Consider the following 25,289-nt stretch of genomic DNA (forward strand, 5'->3'; position numbering starts at 1 on the left):
AGCGGAGGCTCAGCAGCAGGCTTACCCCCTAGCGGGGGAAGCACAATGCTGCACTTGGGAATGCTGCAGAAATGTCTAAAGCAGAGATTCTATCTGAAACAGAGAGAGAAAAGAGTGCTTGCTATGCTGAGCCCACAGACATGCCTTACACAATATATTGGAGTTTTTTGGGTTTTTTTTTTTCCGAGACAGGGTTTCTCTGTGTAGCCCTGACTGTCCTGGAACTCACTCTGTAGACCAGGCTGGCCTCCAACTCAGAGATCCACCTGCCTCTGCCTCCCAAGTGCTGGGATTAAAGGTGTGTGCCACCACTGCCCGGCTATATTGGAGTTTGTATGTCGAGTTCGAGGCCAGTCTGGTCTACAGAGTGAGGTCCAGGACAGCCAGGGCCACACAGAGAAACCCTGTCTCGAAAAACAAAAAAACAAAAAACAACAACAACAAAAAAAAGAGTATATGTAAGTCCATTTGCAGTTGCTTATACAGACCTGAAGGGGGAGTCAAATCCCCTACAACTGAGTTCAGGCCACATGGCCTGTGGGTTTTAGTGGTGCTGTGGGTGAGTGGGTGTGTTGTTGGGGGGGAGCGCTAAGATCTCTCTTAAACAACTTTAAACTCAGGAGTCCGCCCAGGTTGGCGTTGGATTCAGTCTCCGTAGTGCAGGGCTGCAGACAAGGAGCCACGCCTGCACAGTGAACAGTTTTCTAGGTGTGCTCCTCAGGGCACACACTTAACGGAGGCTGCAGCAGCCAGACCGTACAAAGCCGTCTTGGGAAAGCTGGTAACCCGGCCCCACTGGAGTAGGTCACCGGACAAAGGTGTCCACATCAGCAACTCTGCTTGCTTGCCCCACAGCACAGCCTTGTGCCCTGGTGACAGAGGACATCAGTTACACAGTTCTGAGGGCGGCCACCCTGATGGTAGATGGCAGTGGAGACGGCATAGACCAGTCAGTAAGGGGCAAACCCCTTATTTGTGCCTTCCATTTAAACCTCAGCTCGTGACAGTACCTGAAGGGCGCAGACATTGCAGGGTCCATTAATTTTCACCGCTGCTCTGTGGGAGCGCCTTAAATGCTTTGAATGTTACCCATCCTGAGGCAAGGTCTCCCTTATCTAAGCTAGCTTTGAATGGTCTTGAGTTTCTTTCTCACTGCCTGCTCTGTCAGAATGCTGGCTTACAGGAAGACGGTGCAGCATTGTCTCATGTGGTGCAGGGATCTTGGGAAAGCTGGTAACACAAAGGAAAGCACTCTACCTTTTGAGCTGTGCTCCTGACTGTATTAACTGGGGGTGCAGGACTACAGCTAAGTCTAGATAGTCTGGGTCACATAGCAGCCCCACCTACTCTAGCAATTTGTTTTCAAAACATGGGTCCTATGTAGCCCTGGCTGTCCTATAACTCATTCTATAGACCAGACCAGCCTCAAAGTCAGAGACCCAGCTGCCTCTGCCTCCCAAGTGCAGGGATTAAAGGTGCGCACAGCCACCGCTACCTTGCCTCATTTATATCATCCTGTCAGTGACGACTATTACAGGAGACCAGTTAGTAATGGACAGACCCTGGCCCATTTTGAAGGTTCAAATGAGGACTCAGACCTATTTCCCTGATTTTCTTCAAATATTCACAATTGACTGTTAAGGACAGTCAAGTGCCCAGACACCGCCAACCTGGTAAGACTGTGACTGTCTCAGCCAGGTCTTTCTTCCTCACCCATCCATTCATCAATATACACTTACCTTCATCGGCTCCAGCACATGGAACCAAAGTTCAACGCCCCTAGTTACTACTAAAACACAGTCCCACTACAGAGCCAGCATATTGATGTTAAGATCTGATGGATCTAATATCAAGCTGGCTTGGGTTCAAGTGGCAGACACTGACCTAAAGCACAGATGTTTTCTCTATCAAAGCTGCCACTGCTTCCTTGTAGGGCTGTAGTGAGACCCCCTTCGGATCTGGGACACCTTGTCAGGGGCAGGAAGACTGGATAAAGTTCCTTCTGGATTAACCTAACAGTACACTGCTATAGCTATCTTCAGACACATATGGTGGTTGTGAGCCACCATGTAGTTGCTGGGAATTGAACTCAGGTCCTCTGGAAGAGCACTCAGGGCTCCTAATTGCTGAGCCATCTCCCCAGTCCAAACTATGAATTATTTTTAATCAGTAAGCACAGAACACAGCACCTAAAAGGTATTTGAAAAAGGTCAACTAGTCACTAGTCTCCATTGGACCCACTCAATGGGTCATGAATCCATGATTCAAATAAGGGACAGTGGCAGCTGTAATATGACCGCACTCAAGGTGTACAAACAGGAAGCCATCTTGGACAATCTAGCAAGATGCAATCTCAAAGGGAAAAAGCTGTGAACCAGACAGACACCAGTTTCCCATTTAAAATGGAAATACCTTTATTGACAGTTTAGGACAGTTAAAACACACACAAAGACAAAGATGAGACCACAGAAGTGTAAATTGCAGCACATGAGTTAATATTCTTCACCCTCATCATCTCCTTCAGCACTATCTGCCCCAACCTCCTCATAATCCTTCTCTAGGGCAGCCATGTCCTCACGGGCCTCAGAGAACTCCCCCTCCTCCATGCCCTCACCCACATACCAGTGCACAAAGGCACGCTTGGCATACATCAGATCAAACTTGTGATCTAGGCGAGCCCAGGCCTCAGCAATGGCTGTGGTGTTGCTCAGCATGCACACAGCTCTCTGGACCTTGGCCAGGTCACCACCAGGTACCACAGTGGGAGGCTGGTAATTAATGCCAACCTTGAAGCCAGTAGGGCACCAGTCCACAAACTGGATGGTACGCTTGGTCTTGATGGTGGCAATGGCAGCATTGACATCTTTGGGAACCACATCACCACGGTACAGCAGGCAGCAAGCCATGTATTTACCATGGCGAGGGTCACATTTCACCATCTGGTTGGCTGGCTCAAAGCAGGCATTGGTGATCTCTGCTACTGTAAGCTGCTCATGGTAGGCTTTCTCAGCAGAGATGACAGGGGCATAAGTGGCCAGGGGGAAGTGGATGCGAGGGTAGGGCACCAGGTTGGTCTGGAATTCTGTCAGATCAACATTCAGGGCCCCATCAAATCTGAGGGAAGCAGTGATGGAAGACACAATCTGGCTAATAAGGCGGTTAAGGTTAGTGTAGGTTGGGCGCTCGATGTCGAGGTTTCTACGACAGATGTCATAGATGGCCTCATTGTCTACCATGAAGGCACAATCAGAGTGCTCCAGGGTGGTGTGGGTGGTGAGGATGGAATTGTAGGGCTCAACCACAGCAGTGGAAACCTGGGGGGCTGGGTAAATGGAGAATTCCAGCTTGGACTTCTTTCCGTAATCAACAGAGAGCCGCTCCATCAGCAGGGAGGTGAACCCAGAGCCAGTTCCCCCGCCAAAGCTGTGGAAAACCAAGAAGCCCTGCAGACCTGTGCACTGGTCAGCCTGTGGGAGAAAAGGAAATGTGATGTCTTATTAGGAGGGCATACTCTTAGCACTATTTGCAATCTCTTTAGATTGAGAACCATATCTACTCGATACCAAGACACCCTCCCCACCGCATTTTATTTTAATGTTCAAAGATATTTTGTGAGAGTTTCTTTGGGTGTTAGCTGCAACTAACAAATGATAAAATGATAAACCTGGGAGGCTTCAGGACATCTAGTGAGAGTTCTAAAAGGCTTCAAAGTGCTCAGTGACTGAGAACTGGGAATGGGGAAGTTAAGCCAATCTTTTGTTTTGTTTTTTGTTTTTGTTTTCTGAGACAGGGTTTCTCTGTGTAGCCTCCTGGCTGTCCTGGAACGCACTCTGTAGACCAGGCTGGCCTTGAACTGAGAAATCCACCTGACTCTGCCTCCCAAGTGTTGGGATCACAGGCTTGTGCCATTACTCCCGGCAAGTTAAGCCAATCTTAAATGAGCAACTTCTAACTGCATGAGAACAATAGAAGATCAGAATGGACAAGGCACAGGCTTTGGTTGCTGGGAGGCTGTCTCTGGTGACCTTGCTGTGGGTCAGATCGCCTCCACTGAGGGCATGCACCTTTCTTATCAGTTGGAGTTACCAAAGGGCAGGATTCAGATTTCTGGATATGTTGCCAAATCTGTGTGAAATATCTGTTTCACTGCCTAGGTTAGTTTCAGGCTGAAGGTGAGGGGCCCTACCTCCCCATGGGTGACCTGACAAAATTAAATTCCTCTACCTCACTTATTAAGGTGTAACCTAGCTCAGGTTGGGAATTAAGAGGACTGGGAATAGGGCTTAGCACAGTAAGCACTCAGCACGTAGGAGCCTATTCATTTGGGCAAGGGAGCGCCCTATTTATTAACATTCCACTAGACCTCGAATGGGCGTCCTGCTCCATTCACGTGGTCTATTCTGACTGCAGACCACATCTGACTGACCTCTGTACTTTTCTAGGATACCCAGGGAGAGACCTTGGTACATGCTGGGCAAGTACTCCACCACTGGGCTATCTCCCTATCCCTAATTATTTCAAATAGTCTTCTGTTGAGACTCTTTACAGACATTTCTTAATAACTAACTGATGCTTTAGTTCACTCATCTCATTGGCCCATATTTTAATTACATTCAATATCAGGCAGACCTCTGTCAAATCATATCCACTATGCCACTTGTGTACACAGTGACACTCAGGTCAGTTCTTTTGGTCTTGGTCATCCCCCAACTATAAATGGCCTTACTTGGTTTCTATGCCTTGGTAGGTCCCTAATTAAGTCTGTGCCGCGGGGAAACTGTTTGCTACATTGAACTTCATTTGCTACATCCATTTGCGGCAATCCTTCATTAATGGAAGGATAAACCTAACTTCCATGGGCAGTAGAGAAAGGTATGAAGCTGTGAGGTAAAGCTGTTGCTTTTTAGAACAGACCGTGTGTGGTTGGACTTAGCACAATGTGACTGGCTCTCCCCACACCCCAGCCAGCCAGGCAGCCAGCCTGCCAGCCTGCCTGCCTGCCTGCCTGCCTGCCAGCCTGCCTGCTTCTTTTCTGGTTAATCACTTACAAGCCCCAGAGTGGTCATCTGATCGCCAGGCTGTTCGTTAAGACACACACTTAGCAGGATAGTTAAGGACCCACAGGACTAGAATTGCTAGGACTGGCCGGCCAGAGCCAGTTCATTTTCCTGACTGTTAGGAAATTGTTTTTCTGGGATTTCTAATCTTAGAACTTCAGATTCCATCAACATACCTGCTTTTGCAATATGGAATCTCCTGACTCCACCTCGAGCTTTGCTGGGGGACTAACCTTTTTTGTTTGTTTTGAGACAGGGTCTCTTTGCATATCCCCGGATGTCCGGGATCTCACTCTGTAGACCTATCTGTGTTCCAACTCAACAGCGATCCTCATGTCTCTACCTTCCAAGTACTGAGATTAAAGGCTTGTGCCACCACCATCTGGCTCGCTTAAGGACTCTTCTGTAGGCTGTTTTTCTTTTTGGTTTAATTTTACTTTGTGTATATGATGGTTTTTTTCTGCCTGCACGTATATTTATATATGTGTGGTGCCCACAGAGGCCAGAAGAGAGCAAAGATCCCCTAGGGCTGACGTTATAAGTTGTGAGCTACCATGTGGGTACTGGGAATTAACTTAGGTCCTCTAGAGAAGCAGACAGTGCTCTTAAGTTTTAAGCCACCCCTCCAGCCCCTATAAATGGTGTCAAACCAGCTTCTTGGGTTCTGAAACTTTTTGTTTCTTCTGCTCTGAAGACTGAACCCTGGGCCCTGTTTGTGCGCCAGGTTGATTGCTCTATGAATTAACATGAAACTCCAGTCCAGAGTTCCAAATGAGCTTTACTCATTAGTTACGTGTATGCTCAACCACATCCTCAGTGTGAGACGACCTAAAAAGGGACGTGATTGTCTGAGCTTGAAACAAAGAGACCTAACATGGTCTTCAGTATTAGGGGACTGAAGCCTGCTAGTCCCACTGAATATGTATAAGATCCCAAATTTTGGTTAGAACACACTCCATAACTCACTGCTCTTACCAGCTTGCGGATCCTGTCCAGGACAAGGTCAATGATCTCCTTGCCAATGGTGTAGTGGCCACGGGCATAGTTATTGGCAGCATCTTCCTTGCCAGTGATGAGCTGCTCGGGGTGGAAGAGCTGGCGGTAGGTGCCGGTGCGGACCTCATCTGGAAAAGGAGAAGGCATCAGCCATCCACAACCAAGGACCCACCCGGGCTCACTCCCCCTCTGGGTCTGCAGAGATTCTGACTATGTGACCAAGAAGGAGTGGCTCAGGGAAGCCCGCGGTCAGCTCACCAATAACCGTGGGCTCCAGGTCTACGAACACTGCCCGGGGCACGTGCTTGCCAGCTCCTGTCTCACTGAAGAAGGTGTTGAAGGAGTCATCTCCTCCCCCAATGGTCTTGTCACTTGGCATCTGGCCATCAGGCTGGATGCCGTGTTCCAGGCAGTAGAGCTCCCAGCAGGCATTGCCGATCTGGACCCCAGCCTGGCCAACGTGGATGGAGATGCACTCACGCTGCGGAAGGGAAGGAAGAGAGAGTCAGAACATGACTCAGAGACAGGATCGCTTTTCAGAGGCCACCCCTGCCTAGGACTACACTTCAAAACCAAGAATTTTTACTGAAGAGCTAACTCAAGAAAACAGTCCTCAGGAAGGCATTAATGCTAACGGCCTACTAGGCAAGGCCGGACCCTTCCACGGGCTGCACCCACACTACTTCAGGATCAGTTTTCTACTACTTTAGAATGGAATTCAAGATGCCAGAATCCCCCAGCTCTGAGTCCTTGAACGTGAGGCTGAGCCTTTCCATGGCAAGTTGGGTCAAGCTGACAGTTAACCTCTGAGCTCATGGTGATTCCTCTTTATTCCAGTTCTTTGAGAGACAAAACTTCCACTTCCCTTTAAAACCAGCTCAAACCAGCCCCATGACTCACACACACACACAAAAAATGCTAGACAAGCAGACAGTTGTATGCCAAGAGTAGCCAGAGACAGCCACGCACTGTCAGGGAAGACAAGAAGCTAATCTACAAGAACAGTTTTCCTTCCCAGTTTCACTGTCAACCCATCTGGTGGGATGTTTTAAATACCAGAAGAGTCCTAAAACTTCACAATAATTTAAGAAATGGGGCTGGAGAATGGGGAGAAGAAGGAAGAAATTAATAGTTCCCTAGTAGATTAGATTGTACATTTCTGGCACCAGGGAAAAGTTACAAGAATTTAACCATGCCGGGTAGTGGTGGCGCATGCCTTTAATCCCAGCACTTGGGAGGCAGAGGCAGGTAGATTTCTGAGTTCAAGGCCAGCCTGGTCTACAGAGTTCCAGGACTGCCAGGGTTATACAGAGAAACTCTTGTCTCGCAAAAAACAAAAAGAAACCTGGCGGTGGGGACACCCTTGTTTTCCTTTCCTTGCTCAACAGTCACTCTGAAGTTACCAAACCCATTCCTGATTGATCCAATGAGACAATGAGCACAGACGCTGAACCCCCAGGATCCTGAGGGACCCAGTGTTCATCACAATTCATCTAGAGATGAGGACTTCGAATTTGGCAGAAAACTTTCAAATTAGACATAAAAAGTCTCCCACTGCTGTTATTCTTCTCCTTAAGTAGTAAAGGCTTTCATCCTTTTAAAAATCATCAGCAGGGGGGCTGGAGAGATGGCTCAGGGTTAAAGGTGCTCTTCCAAAGGTCCTGAGTTCAAGTCCCAGCAACCACATGGTGGCTCACAACCATCTGTAATGAGATCTGATGCCCTCTTCTGGTGTGTCTGAAGACAGCTACAGTGTACTTACATATAACAATAAATCTTTGGGCCAGATTTATTTATCTATTTCGCCCTCTTCTGGTGGGTCTAAAGACAGCAACAGTGTACTTACAAAAAAAAAGTCATCAGCAGGAAACTATTAAACATCCAGCTTCTCTAAGGAGCAGCCTCTCAGGTCAGGATAATAAAACAAGAATATTGCTCACAACCTTTGACTCACTTCATCCTTCCTTCCCACCTGTGTTTCCCATAAAACAATCAAGGGCTGACCACAGTGAGCTCAGCATCTCCCTCTGAGGACTGTGGGGGAGGTGCAGCTTCCGTTCAAATGACCTTTACCTGGACTTTAGAACCTCCCGTCCCCAGAAGCTAGACAGAATCACAGACCTAAGGAAGCACAGTGTCTGAGACTCATTGATTCTAACGTGGCACTTCAACTGTCCTTTTGGTCCCCCAATTTCTGGTTCTAAACAGCTTCTTTGTGCTGGCAATATAGCAAGTTAAGGTCAACTTCTGCCAAGCCTGACGAGTTCAATCCAGAAGGCCTAAGTATAAAGAAAGAGGGAACCGCAGGGCAGTGGTGGGGCACGCCTTTAATCCCAGCACTTGGGGGGCAGAGGAAGGCGGATTTCTGAGTTCCAGGTCAGCCTGGTCTACAGAGTGAGTTCCAGGACAGCCAGGGCTACACAGAGAAACCCTGCTTAGAAAAAAAAAAAAAAAAAGAAAGAAAGAAAGAAAGAAAAAAAGAGGGAAACAACTTCCCAAGTTGCCTCATCTCCACAGGCATGCCGTATGTTAAAACCAAACCTGTCTCCTGGAAGCTAAGACGGCAAAGTCAAGAGAAACAGACAAATCACTTAGTCTAGCCTGGACTGGATGAAAGGCTTGCTTGTGCAGAAAAGACATCTACTTAAGCTCCTCTTGCCTAATAGGTGAGCCTGGGGCTTTTCTGAACTGTATCTTTGTGGGTTTGCTTGATCAAAAGCACTCAAGCCAGTTGTTAACTAGAGTCCTATTACAGAATACCTCTTTCAGAATACAATCTTGAAAGTTTCCTGGGGTGTGGGAGGGCTTGTAGGCTCACCTGGAAAAAGAGCTTGCTACCAGGCTTGAACTCAGAACTCCGAGGAAAGCTGTTCTCTCCTACCCCTGCTGCAAGCACGCCAACTATCCAAAAGTACACTCACACAGGTGAATTAAACAAAAAAGCCAACAGCTTTGGATGCTGGAGATTTAGCTCAGCTGGGAGAGGTCTTGCCTAGAATGTGTGAAGTTCTGTGCTCTATCCCAGGACCACACAAAACGGTGGCTCAGGCCAGCAATCTCAGTCCTGGTGTGTGGAGGAGATCAGCAGGTCAAGGTCATGAACCACCAGACAGGTCGCTAGAGGCAGCTTGCGCAGCCAAGAGGACAGTACACTCCCCTCCCCCCCCAAAGCTTCCATAGACCTTAAAAAATTATTTTTAATTTTCATTATCCCTGGGACAGATGCACGGGAACAGCCAAACCCGCAGGTGTGAGGAGACCGCGGCTTTTCCATGAGAACCAAGTGGGAAGGAGCCAAGCCACGAGGTTGTTGATGAAATTAGCTTGGATTGTGAAACCTCGCCCTTTAGAAACAATACAGAGATGGGGTTTTCTTTTAAATTTCTATTGTCAGCTGACCATGTGCAGGATTTTGTTCCCTTCTCTTCTGATGAAGATAAAACTCAGTGGCTTCCAGGCTAGGTAAATGGTCTTCCAAATAATTAAACTTATTCAGCAGGCAGGTTCCTTTTACCAAAATTAGTCACTCTGTAGTCAACACTAGCCTGGAACTCACCAGGGAACCCGAGAAGTCCCAAACTCAAGAGCAATCCTTGTCTCAGCCTCCAGAGTAGAAAACTAGCCACCCTCTTTCAAGCCCGGTTGAGTGACTGGTAACTTTGTTTGCTTTGAAGACAGGGTCTCACTGAGTAGCCAGGGCTGACCCAAACTCAAGAGATAGCCTGCCTCTGCCTCCAGAGTCCAGGGATTGCCAGCCTCACTTGGGAGGCAGAGGCAGGCGGATTTCTGAGTTTGAGGCCAGCCTGGTCTACAGAATGAGTTCCAGAACAGCCAGAGCTACACAAAGAAACCCTGTCTCGGGAAAAAAAAACAAAAAAACAAAAAAAAACAAAAAAGAAAACTGAATTAACCCATTGTTAGCTAGGTGAGCAATCCTAGCCCTTGGGTAGTGGAGACAGATGGGTCTTGGTTTTAATTGAAGGTCATGAGCTTCATAAGACATGAAGCTTCATAAGGCATTCAAAAACCAAAATGCAAGTCAGGTGGCTAGCCTTTAATACCAGTTCGCAAGGCAGAGGCGGGTGGATCTGACTTCGAGACCATCCTGGTCTACAGAGTGAGTTCCATGGCCACCAAGAGAAACCCTTTATGGGGGTGGGGGGGATGCTGTTGGTTGTCGGGTGGCACACGCCTGCCTTTAATCCCAGCACTTGGAAGGCAGAGGAAGGCGGATTTCTGAGTTTGGAGGCCAGTCTGGTCTACAGAGTGAGTTCCAGGACAGCCAGGGCTACACAGAGAAACCCTGTCTCAAAAACAAAGCAAAACAAAACAAAACAAAAAATGCTGTTGGTAGTTTATTCTAGCTTTATAGAAAAAAATGTATGGACATTTTTCTTAACTCGGCTAAATATGCCATTGAACTAACACTAGAAACTAGGCTGGCCTGGGGATCTGACGTCAGTTATCCCCTCCCACGGAGGCGCTCGCCTTCCCAGGTGCACAGCTGCAGCTGGAAGGTCCCGGGACTGGCCGCAGGTGACTCAGCAGCGAGTCACAGGGCGTAGGAGCGGTGTCCGGAAGTATGGCTCAGTCCTGTCCGGAGCGCACGAGGTCCTCTGGGCCATCCCAGCTGGGAGAACGACATCATTTGAGAAAATGGAGACCTTTTAATTTCTCCCAATTCTTGTGGTCATTGTGAGAGTTCCCTGCCTTTCCGGGAGCGACCGGCGGCCTAGACAAGATGCTCTCCCAGTAGGATCGAGACAGAGGTGCCCCGAACGAGTCCTCCAGCGCAAAGCGACACTGGTTTAGTGGACTAGGCTCTCACACCCTGACCGCCAGGAGCCAGTCTAACTGGAGGCGGCCGTCGGGGGGCTACAGCAGGTGCCGTCTCCCGGGCAGCCCTCTGCTCCCGCGGTCCCTTCAGACGACCTCGCCGCTGCCCCAAAGCCACACTCACCATAGTTAGTCCTTAAAGTGGTCCGCGAAAACTGAGGAAGCGAAGAGAGGGTGACGAAGGTCTCCCACTAACAGACTACCAAGGAGTCCGGGGGAGAAGCTGTGTGAGGTCCGCCTCCAGGAGCGGGCTTATATAGCCTGGCCCGGCCACGCGTCGGGAGGGCGGACACCGGACCCCGCCCCGGGCCGCACCGAGGCCGACGATTGGCGTGTTCGAAAGTTCAAATCAAACTCCGTAGAAGGAGCTGGAAGTGGGAAGGGGAGGAGACACCCGGGGTCCACGCCAGGGCCAGGTGGGGCGGGGAAGGAGGTGGAGAAGGCGATTGGAAGTTGGAGGACAGCGAGATCTTTGTGGAGCTCTGGCCGGAAGAAAGTCCCAGGTAGAGAGGGCGGCCTGGCTCGGCCCCCGGGGACTCACAGCTGATCGCCGCCGCACTTGTGGCTCGGTCGCCCCACCCAGGCCTTGGAGCCCGGAAGAGTGAGCCAGAGAGGTGACCCGGTGACCTGCGGCTGCGGGCAGGGTGGTGACTGCGACTGCTTCAGGGGGCCAGGATGGAAACGCCCAGCTAACTTGACGGCACAGTGGGAGGGGTGGAGCTGAAGTTAGGCGACGCCAAAGCGGGTTACAGCATCATCAGGGTTGCAGCTCCTGAAGGCAATCTTTCCTAACCTACGTCTCAGTTGCGGCCAACCGGTCCTAAGCACTTTACTCCCACCTTCTAAAAGGCTAGCCCTTTCTTTTTAAAAGACCCACTTGCCGGGCGGTGGTGGCGCACGCCTGTAATCCCAGCACTCTGGGAGGCAGAGGCAGGCGGATTTCTGAGTTCGAGGCCAGCCTGGTCTACAGAGTGAGTTCCAGGACAGCCAGGGCTATACAGAGAAACCCTGTCTTGAAAAAAGTCAAATCCAAAAGACCCACTTATTAATGATATGAAAGTACACTGTAGCTGTCTTCTGACACTCCAGAAGAGGGCGTGAGATCTCGTTACTGAAGGTTGTGAGCCACCATGTGGTTGCTGGGATTTGAACTCAGGAAGAGCAGTCGATGCTCTTAACCACTGAGCCATCTGTCCAGAACTTGTAATTTCTTTTTTCCCCTCTCAAAGACGGGTCCCCGAGCTGCTCTCAAACGATCCACACTAATTCCTTTCTCCGATTCTGCGGGATGCAGAGATGACTGTTCACACCATAGTATCACATTCTATCTGGCCCAAGAGCCCAGTGGCTGCTGTCCCCATTTTAGAGTCATAGAGACAAGAGTTCAGGGAAACAAATCAGGTGAGTGTCTCCACCGTGGGAGAAGTTGGAGTTCCCTGCAGCACTGGCCTGCACCAAACAGACGTGTCCGAACAACTCCACAAAGCCGGTTACAAGTGCCAGCCAGCCTGACTGAGGAGACAGACAGCTCCTGACAAAGCATAAGGAACGGGAGTGGTGCTTGCCTGTATTCCTGTAGTCCTCATGCAGAGGAGAGAGAGACCGGAAGAGCCTGGAGCTCACAGGCCAGCTGGTCTTGCAGTATCAGAGTTCAATGAGGAACCTTGTTTCAAAAAACGAGGTGGAGAGTCATAGAGGAAGACAGAACATATTGACCTCTGGTCTATGCTCATTACACAAGAATCTCTCTCTCTCTCTCTCTCTCTCTCTCTCTCTCTCACACACACACACACACACACACACACACACACCACAAAATGTAAAAAGCTACCTTTATTTGAACATGATGATGCATACCTGTATTTCAGCATGCAGGGGACAAGACTGGTAAATTCCATCCAGGCCAATCTGGCCTATTGGCTACTTTGTTTCAAAAAGAAAAGACTAGAGTGTCAGGGATGGCTGAGGAAAGTGGTACAATTCAGGCCGACAAGATGGCTCAGTGGGAAAGGCATTTACCACCAAGCCTGAGGAACTGAGTTTGACTCCCAGGACCCAGCCAATGTAAGGAGAGAACCAACTGTAACCGCTGAAATTATCTAATCTTTATACCAATAAAGACTAGGGAAGCATAAACTAAGGTAGAGACCTGCGAGCTCAGCTAGGTAACTATTTTCTTTACTATATACAGAGTATCTATTTACAAGCCTGATTCGACAACTAAACTGCCAGCTCTTTAGACACTTCTTTCTGAGTGATTCAACAGAGCTGCTCTACCTTTCTCTTGAGCTCCTCCAAACCCAAGAGGGCTCCTTAGCTCTCTTTCCTAGAACACTGTTTACCTATGACCCGCCGGCAGCTTCTGTTTTCCTGCAAGACAAAGAGAAAATCCCTGGAGCTCCTTCCATAAAGAAGGCGCTTCCAAACAGAGAGAGAGGGAGAGAGGGAGAGAGGGAGAGAGAGAGAGGGAGAGAGGAGAGGGGGGGGGGGAGGGAGAGCTCTCCCAAGCAAGTTGCCTTAAAATTAGCAGGAACTTTCCATTCTTCAGCATTCTTATCTAATGAGGCTTGCAGAGGCACCCAAACCGCATCTCTACAGGACACACTTAACCGCCTTGAACAAATGCAATTATCTATTTAAGCTTTTATATTTTGCTAACAATTAGGTTTTCTATGTACAATAATCAAATATCCTGTAACACTAATTCCAGAAAGTTGTCCTCTGACCTCCACACACCTGCTGCAGCAAACACACACACACACTCTCTCTCTCTCTCTCTCTCTCTAAATAAAAATGTAAGAAATAAAAAGAAGTAGCAGCTGGGTGGTGGTGGCGCTCTCTGGGAGGCAGAGGCAGGCGGATTTCTGAGTTCAAGGCCAGCAAGTTCCAGGACAGCCAGGGCTATACAGAGAAACCCTGTCTCCAAAAAAGCAAATAAAAAAAAAAAATACAGGATTGTTCCTGAATATAGGAACAATCGGACAGAAGAATAGACCAGGGAAACTTAGTGTGGTCGTGCACATCTTCAATCCCAGCACTCTGGAGGCAAGAGACAGGCAAACCCCAGAGTTTGAGGCCAACCTTGTCTACAGAGTGAGTTCTAGGACAGTCAGGACTCCTCAGAGAGACTCTGCCCCAAAACAAACAATAAGGAACGGACTGTGTAGCAGTTGGAGCAAAAGCTTCTGATCATAGAAAGCCTGTGGTGTTCTTGAGCAGAAGGGGAGGACCAGGGGGTTAGAATGATGCACCGCAAGGACCTACGGCACAGTAGAGCATGCCTGTAATCACAGCTACTGGGGAGGCTGAAGCAGAAGGATCACACATTTGAAGCCAGCCGGAACAATTTGGGAGACTCCATCTTGAAAATACAGGTGTGCGTCTCCGGGGTAGAGGGTTTCCCTGGCATTTGTGATGCATTGAGTATAATTCCCAGTGACGGGTGGAAGGGAAGAGAAGCAGAAGAGTTTCTATATTTTCAGCTTTAATACATATGTAGGGGCTAGAGAAATGTCTCAGCAGTTAACACCGCCTGCTCTTTCAGAGGACAAGAGTTCAAGTCACAAAACCCACAAGCTACCGTCTGTAACTCAAGTTCCAAGGATTCAGCTCCCTCTCCTGGCCTCTGTGGTCACTGCATGCATATAGTACATAAACACAGAGGCAGAACACCCACAGGCAAAATAAAATCTTAATATAAACTGAAACAGATACAATATTGGGGAAGAGAGAAGCTTGAGAAGAAACCAAAAGGCCGGGCAGTTGTGGCGCACGCCTTTAATCCCAGCACTCTGGGAGGCAGAGGCAGAGGCAGGCAGATTTCTGAGATTGAGGCCAGCCTGGTCTACAGAGTGAGTTCCAGGACAGCTAGGGTTATACAGAGAAACCCTGTCTCGGAAAAATAAAATCAAAAAAAAAAAAAAAAGAAGGAGGAGGAGGAGAAGAAGAGAAGAAGAAGAAGAAGAAGAAGAAGAAGAAGAAGAAGAAGAAGAAGAAGAAGAAGAAGAAGAAGAAGAAGAAACCAAAAGGACTGGAGAGATGGCTCAGTGGTAAAGAGCATTGACTGTTCTTCCAGAGGTCCTGAGTTCAATTCCCAGCAACCACATGGTGACTCACAACCATCTGTAATGGGATCTGATGCCCTCTTCTGGCGTGTTTGAAGACAGCTACAGCATACTCATATAAATAAATAAATTTTAAGAAAGAAGGAGGAGGAGGGAGGAGGAGGAAGAGGAGGAGGAGAAAAAAGAAAGAAAGAAAGAAAGAAAGAAAGAAAGAAAGAAAGAAAGAAAGAAAGAAAGAAAGAAGAAAGAAGGAGGGAGGGAGGGAGGGAGGGAGGGAGGGAGGGAGGGAGGGAGGAAGGAAGGAAGGAAGGAAGGAAGGAAGGAAGGAAGGAAGGAAGGAAGGAAGGAAGGAAGAGAAGAAACCAAAGAAGCAAAATCACAGCCCTAGAGCCAGATCAGGCTTCTCAAGAGAGCTACACCTACGATTCTCAGCAGCCCTGTATGTGAAGCTCCTAACGTTCCCGTTTAGCTGCTGCCTTCTGTACAGAACAGGGCTGGGACACCCTCAGCAGGGCAGCTGCGACCCCACCAGGATCAGGCCGGCTTACATTCCTCATCCAAAGACCCTCAGCACAGGCTGCGGCCACACCCTCCTGGGCACCATCCCCAGGTGCAGGGGATACTGCGCCAGCTGCTCGGGACTCCTGGGGCATTAGCGCGCACAGGAAGTAAAAAGGTCATAGCTCCCGGGCAGGGGCGGGGCTTCGGTGGTTTGCCTGTTTTGAAGTCACCAATGACCCACAAAGTAAGTTACCTTTTCCTCGCTGGTTGGGAGCACTAGCTGCTCTTCCAAGGGCTTCTGGTTCAATTTCCATCATCCACAGGGCAGCTCACAACTGTCTGTAACTTCAGTTCCATGCCCTTACACAGACATAGATGTGGGCAAAACAATACACATAAATAAAAATATCATTGAAAAAAAATTCTCGCCGAGCAGTGGTGGCACATGCTGTTAATCCCAGCATTTGGGAGGCAGAAGCAGGCGGATTTTTGAGTTCAAGGCCAGCCTGGTCTACAGAGTGAGTTCCAGGACTGCCAGTAATGTTCAATGCCAAGTCTGATGATCTAAATTCAAACCCAGGGCCCACATAGGTAGGAGAACAGTCCATCTTTTACAAGCTTTCCTCGTAGAACCACACTCACACTGTGACATGTGGGTGTCCACACACATACACAATCAATAAATCAATGAGATTTTTGTTGTTGTTAATGTACTCTTGTTTGTATTCTGGTATCCAGGATTTGGAAACAGGAGGAGGGTATCTGAGAGTTCAAGGCTATACTGGTCTACATAGGGAGTTCCGGGTCAGCCAGGAGTTGTAGGAGACCTTTCTGCTCCTCTCCAACACACATATGAAAAGTACTTTCATGAAATAGTTTTAAGCATTGAGATACACGCTTAAGTTTGCTGCCCCCTGCTGGAGGTTTTTGGAAACTGAGCCCGTGGAACTCTTGCTTAGATCATTCTCAAGTCCCTGGGTTTCATTCCTAAGTTTTTACCAAAATAAAAATAACCCTTCAGTGCGGAACCCTGCAGACCTACTCAGTGAAAAGCCCTGCAGTCCTACTCTGCTTGAGAGAACTGAGACTGTAAGCCAATGTCATTCGGCATAGCTACAAGGCAGGGGAAAGTCTTCAGACCGTGGTTCTCATCCCGTGGGTCGCAATCCCAACAACCCTTTCACAGGGGTTGCCTGGGACTGTCAGAAAGTTCAGATATTTACATTATGATTCATTACAGTTATGAAGTAGCAACAAAATTAATTTTGTGCTTGGGGATCAGCACAACCTAAGGAACTGTATTAAAGGGTCGACGAACATCAGGAAGATTGACAGTCACTGATCCTGTATCCGCAGCACTCAGACTGAGGCAGGAGATCTCAGCAAGTTCTGGACCAGCCTGAGCTACACAGAGTTAAGGCCAGCTTGGGTGCACAATCCTGACACCTGTTAACCTCAGGTCCTGCCCCTGCCAAGTGGCCTACTAGAGAATCGGGGGATGCCTTCGAAGACAAGGCCCAGGCCTGACACCATCAAACAGGAGGGGACTGTGGCAAGATGCGGAAGCGGTTTTTTTCCAGAGACACTCACCAGAGTGAAAGGCATATTCAAAGCCCTGTTCTTCTCAGAACCTGGAAGACCACAGGCTAGCAAAGCCCTCTCCACAGTGCTGAAGGTAAGGCCCCCCTCCTCGTGGTCAAAATGCAAATCCTGTGAGGAAACAAAGCAAGAGCAACCAGACCTGTGCTGTCTGCAGTCTCACCCCTGCCGCCTGAGCTGGGACACGCGACAGAAGTGCTCAGGTACCAGGAAGGACAGGGACATTTGGGGATACAAAGCAAGGTTCAGGGTTTCATCTTTTCCTTTATTTCAGATGAGAAGGAAGATATATATAACTAATTTTAAAAAACTTTTTTTTTTTTTTGGTTTTGAGAGAGAGGGTTTCTCTGTGTAGCCCTAGCTATCCTGGAATTCACTCTGTAGACCAGGCTGGCTTCAAACTCAGAGATCCTCCTGCCTCTGCCTCCCGAGTGCAGGGATTAAAGGTGTCTGTCACCAGTATACAGCTAAAATATTTTTTAAAACGTTTAAAAATTGTAATTCTATGTATGAGTGTGTTTATGCATGGTACGTGCACGTGCATGCAGTGCCTGTGTAGGCCAGAAGAGGGCGCTGGGTCTCCTGGGGCTGGAGATACAGACCTTTGAGAGCGGCTCCTATGTATGGGAGCTGAACTCTGGCCCCACCTCCACCCCCCCCACCCCCCCCCACCCCTACCCCCACCCCTGGCTGGTGCTGCTCACCTCTGAGCTGTCTCTCCAGCCCAATATTTGTTTTATTTTTAGTTTTTCTTTACTTTCATAGCAAAATATTTTGCATTCTAAAAATAATGTCTGGGCAGTGGTGGTCCACACCTTTGATCCCTTTGATCCCAGCACTTGGGAGGCAGAGGAAGGCAGATTTCTGAGTTTGGAGGCCAGCCTGGTCTACAGAGTGAGTTCCAGGACAGCCAGGACTATACCGAGAAACCCTGTTGCAAAACCAAATAAATAGATAGATAGATAGATAGATAGATAGATAAATAGATAGATAGATAGATAAAATAATGTCTTTCTTAGTAGAGGTTTGGGGTAGTTTTGGTTCCCCCACTTCGCCCCCACCCCTGCCCCATGTGTAAGGTCTGTGCACTGCATGTCTGCCTGGCCTTTGGAGGCCAGAAGAGGGCATTGGATTACCTGGGACTGGAGTTAGAGACACGTGTGAGTTGCCGTGTGGGTAACAAGGGGAATCCAGCCCAGGCTCTCTTTTTTGTTTGTTTGTTTGTTTGGTTGTTTGTTTTTGGATTTGTTTTTTTTTAGAGACAGGGTTTCTCTGTGTAGCCCTGATTGTCCTGGAACTCACTCTGTAGACCAGAACTCAGAAATCCACCTGCCTCTGCCTCCCAGAGTGCTGGCATTACAGGCGTGCACCACCACCACCCTGCTCAACCCAGGTTCTCTTGAAGAGCAACCTGTATTCTTTTTTTTTATTATTTAAAATTTGTTTGTTTGTTTATTATACATAAGTATACTATAGCTTTAGTCAGACACCCCAGTAGAGGGCATCAGGTTTCAGTACAGATGGTTGTGACTCACCATGGGATTTGAACTCAAGACCTCTGGAAGAAAAGTCAGTGCTCTTAACATCTGAGCCATCTTTCCAGCCCAGCATTTTCACCTTACTTTTGCTTTTTATTGAGACCTGCAGACTAGATGGCGTTGAATTCCCTATGTAGCCGGGGATGGCTTTGAACTGCTTAATCTTCCTGCCTTCACCTTCTGAATGCTAGGATTACAACTAAGTGCCATCTTACCTGGCTTGGGTGGCCCCGGGGCTCAAACCCAGGCCTTCCTGCACCTTAGGCAAGCAGTCTACCAACTGAGCCACACCCCAGCCCACCCACTAGAGTCCTTACAAGTTGCCTTCTCTGGCCTGAGCAGCATTTTGGACTCCGCCCCCTTCAGTAGTAATTTGCATATATCATACTAGCCATAGTCTTTGTAGACAGGCAGTCCTCGAACTTGACCTCTTCCTGCCTCAGCCTCCTTAGCAGCGGTTCCACCAGGCCTGGCCTTGCTAGCTCCATTCTGGAAGAAACCACAAAAAGATCAGCTTTCACCTCTGATGCAACCTGGCACCCATACCGGACAAATGGACAAACTTTCTTACAGGCCTTCTGCTTAGAATGTAAAAAGACCCTAGATTTAGTCCCCAGTTCCACAAACTAACACCCACCACCAAAGATCCCTTTGATCCCCTCACTCCTTTAGGGCACAAGCTTAAAATTCTGTTGCAGAAAATTAAAAATACCCATTCACATTTTTCAGTTAAATGCATTATTATTCCAGTAAGTATATACCGTGCCCTGGGGTCTGGAAACTTCCCTATTTATAGCAATGTTCAGTCAATAATTGTATTTATTCCCGAGCGTAGAAAGCACCCAGGCAGCCCGAAGGGGAATGCCCCTGATGGTTCCGTTCCTTTTATAGCTTCTCACCACCAGCTGAGACAGCGGTGCTGTTTTCTGAGGACCCCCTAACTCTCAGGCTAGTTTCCCAACCCCTCCCCCACCCCTCTGCAAGCGTGAGAATAGCTCAAAAATATGTGCTTTGGCCAAAGAAAGTTTATCCCTGTCAGCATTAGTACCCAGCCTTGTGGACACAGGCTTTTCTCAAGTCCAGGAGCCTTGCATCTTAACAGAAAGTGGCTGTCTGACATTTGGCTGGGACAGGGCGGAGAGAGTGGACCACAGGAGGGATTTCTGGAGGCTTCCTTTTCATAGCCAACCTGGGCTGACCGTGCACCTCTTTCTTGCAGCCATAGCCTCGGCTGCTCTGCCCTAACCCTCTTCCCAAGGCCTAACCCCGGGCCTTTTTGAGTTCTATGTAAGGCTCATCTGTCTTGTTTCTGACTCCCTTTGCACATGGCCTCCGTGACTCACATGACTAAAATTGTATGACTCCTTTCTGACCCCTGTTAATCGCTACATTGTCACTTCATTTCATAGGTTAAATTCCAGAACCTTCTGAGGGAAAAAGTCAATTCAAAACCTTCCTACGGCCCACGAATCACTAGCCTCCTCCACTTCTACCCTGGACCAATTTAGGTTATTTTTCTTAGTTCTTTTGTTATTAGTGTAGAGAGCCTTATTGGGTGCTGTGCCACCTGGAAGGAGTCTGACACTGGCCAAGGACTAGGAAACGAGCTGCTAGGAATCTGACATTAGGGCATAATTAGGGAAGTAGGTTAAGACAGGAACTTTAATCTTAGGGCAGAAGAAGACAGGCTTCTGGTAAGATTTTGAGCTTGGACAACGAAGTAGGCTCGGGTATTTTGGTCATTCTGACAAGCCCTTGGAAACAACTGTCACAGGACTTTGCTTATTACCTTGACTATTTTGTGTTTACTGTCTTGCTTGTTCCTCATTATACTACTATCGATCTTAATACCTGCATGTAATTGAAATGGTAGAGAAGTGGATTGGAAATTATTAAACCCGCCTTCAGTCTCAGAACTGACTGGGTCATGCTGCAGTGTTGTCTAATCCTGTTTTCTTTTTACTCCTCACTCCTGCGCTGGAGAACCCGCTGGCTGACTGAGTGGGCTTGGTCATATCAGCATCAAATGGTCGTTTCAGTTTCACAATCTGGCTCATTCACTGGCAGCAGGTTGAATCTTGTTCTCGAAGCCAACAGAACCCCAAAGCCCAGCCCGCTCCCTGCGGAGGCAGCCGTCATTCATTCCCAGGCCCTCTACCCATCTGCTCACCAATGGGTGACTTCGGTTTGGTTTTGGTGCTGGGCACTGAACCCAGGGACCCCAACATTCTCTCTTTTTTTTTTTTTAGTCTCTGCCTCCCAAGTGCTGGGATTACAGGCGTGCACCACCACCGCCCGGTGGTCCCCAACATTCTAAGCACATGTTATTGTGCTGTACCCTCAGCCCGGTTTCCTTTTCTAGAAGCTTTCCTTATCTAACAGACCTGACACGGCCCGCCTCTCACCCGGGGCTCTACAGTAGCCTCACCCCACCCGGCTTCATCCCTATACCAAGGAATTCCCGTGCTCAGCTATTTATTCTTGGGTGGCCCCCCTCCTCACCCCACCACCCTCCGTTGGTTGCTTGCTGTGGCAGGATCTCATGTAGCCCACAGGGTGGAGGTTTCTCAGTATCAGATGACTTTTAACTCCTGGCTTTGCTGCCTCTGCCTCCCAAATGCTGGGGTTACATGGCTGTGCCCCATACAAACATTTTTCTATTTATTTATTTATTTGTTTGTTTATTTATTTATTTATTTATTTGGTTTTTTGAGACAGAAAAGTATACTTCGGTTCAGGCCAGCTTCCAGAAAAAAAAGACAGAAAAAAGAAAAAGGAAAACTTTGCATTTCTGCCTCAGGCCCCAAGCCCGGGAGACCCAATCAAACCTCCTGGTGGCTTTTGCAGTTTAATTCCATCACTATTCAATCACATAGTATTTAAATTATGTATTATTTATTTTCTGGTTTTTGAAGACACAGTTTCTCTATGTAGACCTGGCTGGCCTGGAACTCACTCTGTAGACCAGGCTGGCCTGGAAGTCACAGAGCTCCAGCTGGCTCTGCCTCCTAAGAGCTGGAACTAAAGGGACATGCCAACATGGGGGGGGGGCTGTTTTTTTTTTTTATGTGCATTAATGTTTGGCCTGCATTTGCGTCTGTGGGTGTGTCAGATCCCCTGGTAGAGGAGTTACTGACAGTTTTGAGCTGCCATGTGGTTGCTGGGAATTGAACTCAAGTCCCTCTGGAAGATCTGCCAGTGCTCTTAATTACTAAGCTATCTCTCCAGCCTCATTTCCCCCCTCTTCTCTTTTTCCTCCTCCATCCTTATTTTTTTTTCCTTTTGACAGGTCTCATGTAACATAGGTTAGCTTTGAGATTGCCAAAGATGGCCGTGGGTGACCTTGACCTCTCCAAGACCATGACCTTGAGCTGTCCGTGACCTTGAGCTCCTCCATTCTCCTGCCTCTGGCTCTCAAGTGCTGTGATTTACAGGTGTCCAGCACTGTGCCTAGATGAGGAGCAGGGAATGGAGGAGAGGGTGATAGTCTTGTAAAAAAGTTATTTGTGTATTATTTTGTCTTTTGAGACAGGGTCTCAGGATGTAGCCTGGAACTCTCTATGAAGACGAGGCTGGCCTTGAATTTGTGGTGATCCTGCCTCTGCTTCTCAAGTGCTGGAGTTATAGGTATGTACCATATGTGTAGGTGAGATCAGGTCTTGCTAGGCGACCCTGGCTGACCTCTGACCTCTGACCTGCCACTACTGGAGGTCAAGAAGTAAGCCTAGTGTGGCTAATGCCTCCCTTTCTGAACCACCATCTCCTGTCCAAAACCAGCAGTGTATCAAGTGTAGACAACACGCTGCCCCCACATTTATGAGGTTCAGGCTGGAGGATTAGGAACTCAGGGCCAACTTCAGCTATGTTGTGAATTTATGGCCAGCCTGGGCTATACAAGTCCCTCTTCTCATGAAACCTAAACAGGGATAGGGAGATGGCTCAGGGTCTCAAGGTACTTGCCACAAAGCCCAGTGTTCTGAGTTTGATCCCCAGGACCCACATGATAAGAGGGAGAACACATTACATAAATATATCAAAACAATCAAACATATCAGTATATAGAACCACCTTCATACATACAACTGTAACCATATCTGTTTCTTCCATCATTCAAATCCAGAATGGTCCAACCCCTGAGGAGGTGGTGAAGGAAGAGGACCTGGGCTCAAAGGCCTCTATTTTTAAAGCTCTTTGCTAGTTTATCCCGTTCAGCAGTCTGTGCACTTTCCTCATCCCCTCCAGCATAGTTTGTTCTGACAGAGTCTGGAATACAAGCTGTTTAGAAACCCTGAAAGGTCTCATGTTTCTGGTAGATCAAGATTTCCTCATTTTAAATTACATAGTCCTCTGTTTTGGTAAGCCGTGGTCCCTGCTGACCTTGTAAATACTTGATGTGGAACAGCTTGTAGCTACAAAAATCAACTTACTCCGTTCCCGCCGCAGTTCCGTGTATTTGTATGGAGCCCCAGGGACAGAGCCGGGCTCACAATCTGCGGAGGGGGAAAAATTCCTTTGTGTTCAAAACAGAGAAACAAACTTAAAATTCTGGTTGCTTGGCTGTCTTGCTCCTTCTTCGGAGAAATGAGCAGTAGAAAGACAGTTATTGCAGAGTGGGAAAAGCATTGACCTGGTCCGTGGCAAGCCTCGGGACCGCCTTTCCTGGGTGCCTTTTTTTTTTTTAAGCCATTTGTTTATTTGTTATTTACATGAGTACACCGCAGCTGTCTTCAGACACACACTAGAAGAGGGCACCAGACCCCATTACAGATGGCTGTGAGCCACCATATGGTTGCTGAAATTTGAACTCAGGACCTCTGGCAGAGCAGTCAGTGCCCTTAACCACCGAGCCATCTCTCCAGCCCCTCCTGGGTGCTTTGTTAGCTCCTTTGGCTGGGGTCGCAATGCCTCTTGGCCCACAAGACCCAGGCCCAAATACATTGTTAGGGAACTGGAAGAAGAGGAAGGCAGGTTAAAGGCAGTCTCTTAGCCAGCGGCGGCTGAATCGGAAGACAAGGCAGGGTGCCTCCTGGAAAGGCACCGCGGGAGCGGGGAGCAGGCCGGGTGGCTGGAAGCAGGCTCTGTGGACTCCTCCTTTGGCAACAAGCACACAAAATCCGAGCTATTGCAATTGCCAGGAGTGCAGGAAAGGCCCCAGCTATAGTTGGGCCAAGTTTTCCTGTGTGTGAGGGGAGGATGACCCTTGCTCTGGAACGGCCTGGGTCGCTGGCCTGGGATTCCAGGAGGCCTGATCTAGTTTTAGCATAAGTCACTGAACAACCAGGTTTCATCATCTGTCAGACACAATTCACCACTCTACCCTACACCCTGAAAACCGTAAAAATTTCCTGGAAATCTTAAATTATATGATTCTTGGGGCTGGAGAAATGGCTCAGTGCTTAAGAATATTTATAGCTGGTGGTACATACATTTAGTCCCAGCACTTGGAAGGAGAGGCAGGTGTATTTCTGATTTTATGGCCAGCCAGGTCTACAGAACAAGTTCCAGGACAGCCAGGACTACCAGAGAAACTTTGTCTCAAAAAACAAATCAATAGCCGGGCAGTGGTGGTACTTGCCTTTAATCCCAGCACTTGAGAGGCAGAGGCAGGCAGATTTCTGAGTTCGAGGCCAGCCTGGTCTACGTACGGAGTGAGTTCCAGGACAGCCAGGGCTACACAGAAAAATTCTGTCTCCAAATACAAACAAATAAACAAACAAACAAATATATCTTTTAGATTTTCATTATATATATATATATATATATATATATATATAATTTGTTGTTGTTGTTAAGATTTATTTATTTTATGTATGTGAGTACACTATATCTGTCCTCAGACACACCAGAAGAGGGCATCAGATCCAATCACAGATGGTTGTGAGCCACCATGTGGTTGCTGGGAATTGAACTCAGGACCTCTGGAAAAGCAGTCAGTGCTCTTAACCGCTGAGCCATCTCTGCAGCCTACAATATATTTTTATCATATTCTTTTCTAGCCCTCAACTCTTCCCAGGTCCTTTCCATTCTCTACCCTCCCAATTAAATGTTTTTGTTATCGCTTTAAAAAGAAGAAAAGTGGCCGGGCAGAGGGGCGCACGCCCGTAATCCCAGCACTCTGGGAGGCAGAGGCAGGCGGATTTCTGAGTTCGAGGCCAGCCTGGTCTACAGAGTGAGTTCCAGGACAGCCAGGGCTATACAGAGAAACCCTGTCTCGAAAAAAACCAAATCCAAAAAATAAATAAATAAATAAAATAAAATAAAAAAGAAGAAAAGCCATTAGAAATTGATACATGTTATTGGTGTTGGCGTGGGGCCTGCCCTGGGGTGTGGTTGATATAGATACATGTTATTGGTGTTGGCATGGGGCCTGCTCTGGGGTGTGGTTGATATACACACTTTCTGGAACTCATACGTGTCTCAAGACATTTAATCACACTGCAGACTCCTCGATAGTGTTATTAGCTGGGAAAAAAAAAAAAAAACCTGCTTCCAGTTGTGGTGTGGCTCAGCCCTAGCACACACCTTTAAGAGTTGTTCATTGTAAGCAGGATTAAGTACAGTCACCCATGGGTCAAGAGGCAGAGCAAGAAACCAGCTGACAGGGAGTGAACATAGGAACAAAAACCATAGAGAGTGAGAGAAAGGATAGAGAGGCACACAGGAAGTAGAAGGGAGGGACATTGAGAAGGTTTTGAAGA

General features: G+C 48.1%; 1 protein-coding gene across 1 annotated transcript; it reads right to left on the reverse strand.

Moving 5' to 3' along the window:
* Window positions 1-2,389: 2,389 nt before the first annotated feature.
* Tuba1c (tubulin alpha 1c) lies at window positions 2,390-11,130 on the reverse strand. The gene is made up of 4 exons (XM_052160787.1): window positions 11,014-11,130; window positions 6,312-6,534; window positions 6,033-6,181; window positions 2,390-3,467 (listed from the first exon to the last, which is right to left on the reverse strand). Exons 1-4 carry the CDS (start codon window positions 11,014-11,016, stop codon window positions 2,493-2,495), a joined length of 1,350 nt encoding a protein of 449 aa, XP_052016747.1. The 5' UTR covers window positions 11,017-11,130; the 3' UTR covers window positions 2,390-2,492.
* Window positions 11,131-25,289: the final 14,159 nt, after the last annotated feature.

This window comes from Apodemus sylvaticus, chromosome 17, assembly GCF_947179515.1.
Source record: "Apodemus sylvaticus chromosome 17, mApoSyl1.1, whole genome shotgun sequence".
NCBI lineage: Eukaryota > Metazoa > Chordata > Mammalia > Rodentia > Muridae > Apodemus > Apodemus sylvaticus.

What these genes read in the sequence shown, in the direction of transcription:
- Tuba1c (XM_052160787.1), bottom strand. An exon ending in CCTGGAGCCCACGGTTATTG is followed by an intron (nt 6,182 to 6,311) that starts GTGAGCTGACCG and finishes CTCCTTTTCCAG; the next exon opens with ATGAGGTCCGCACCGGCACC. An exon ending in TGGACAGGATCCGCAAGCTG is followed by an intron (nt 3,468 to 6,032) that starts GTAAGAGCAGTG and finishes TTTCTCCCACAG; the next exon opens with GCTGACCAGTGCACAGGTCT.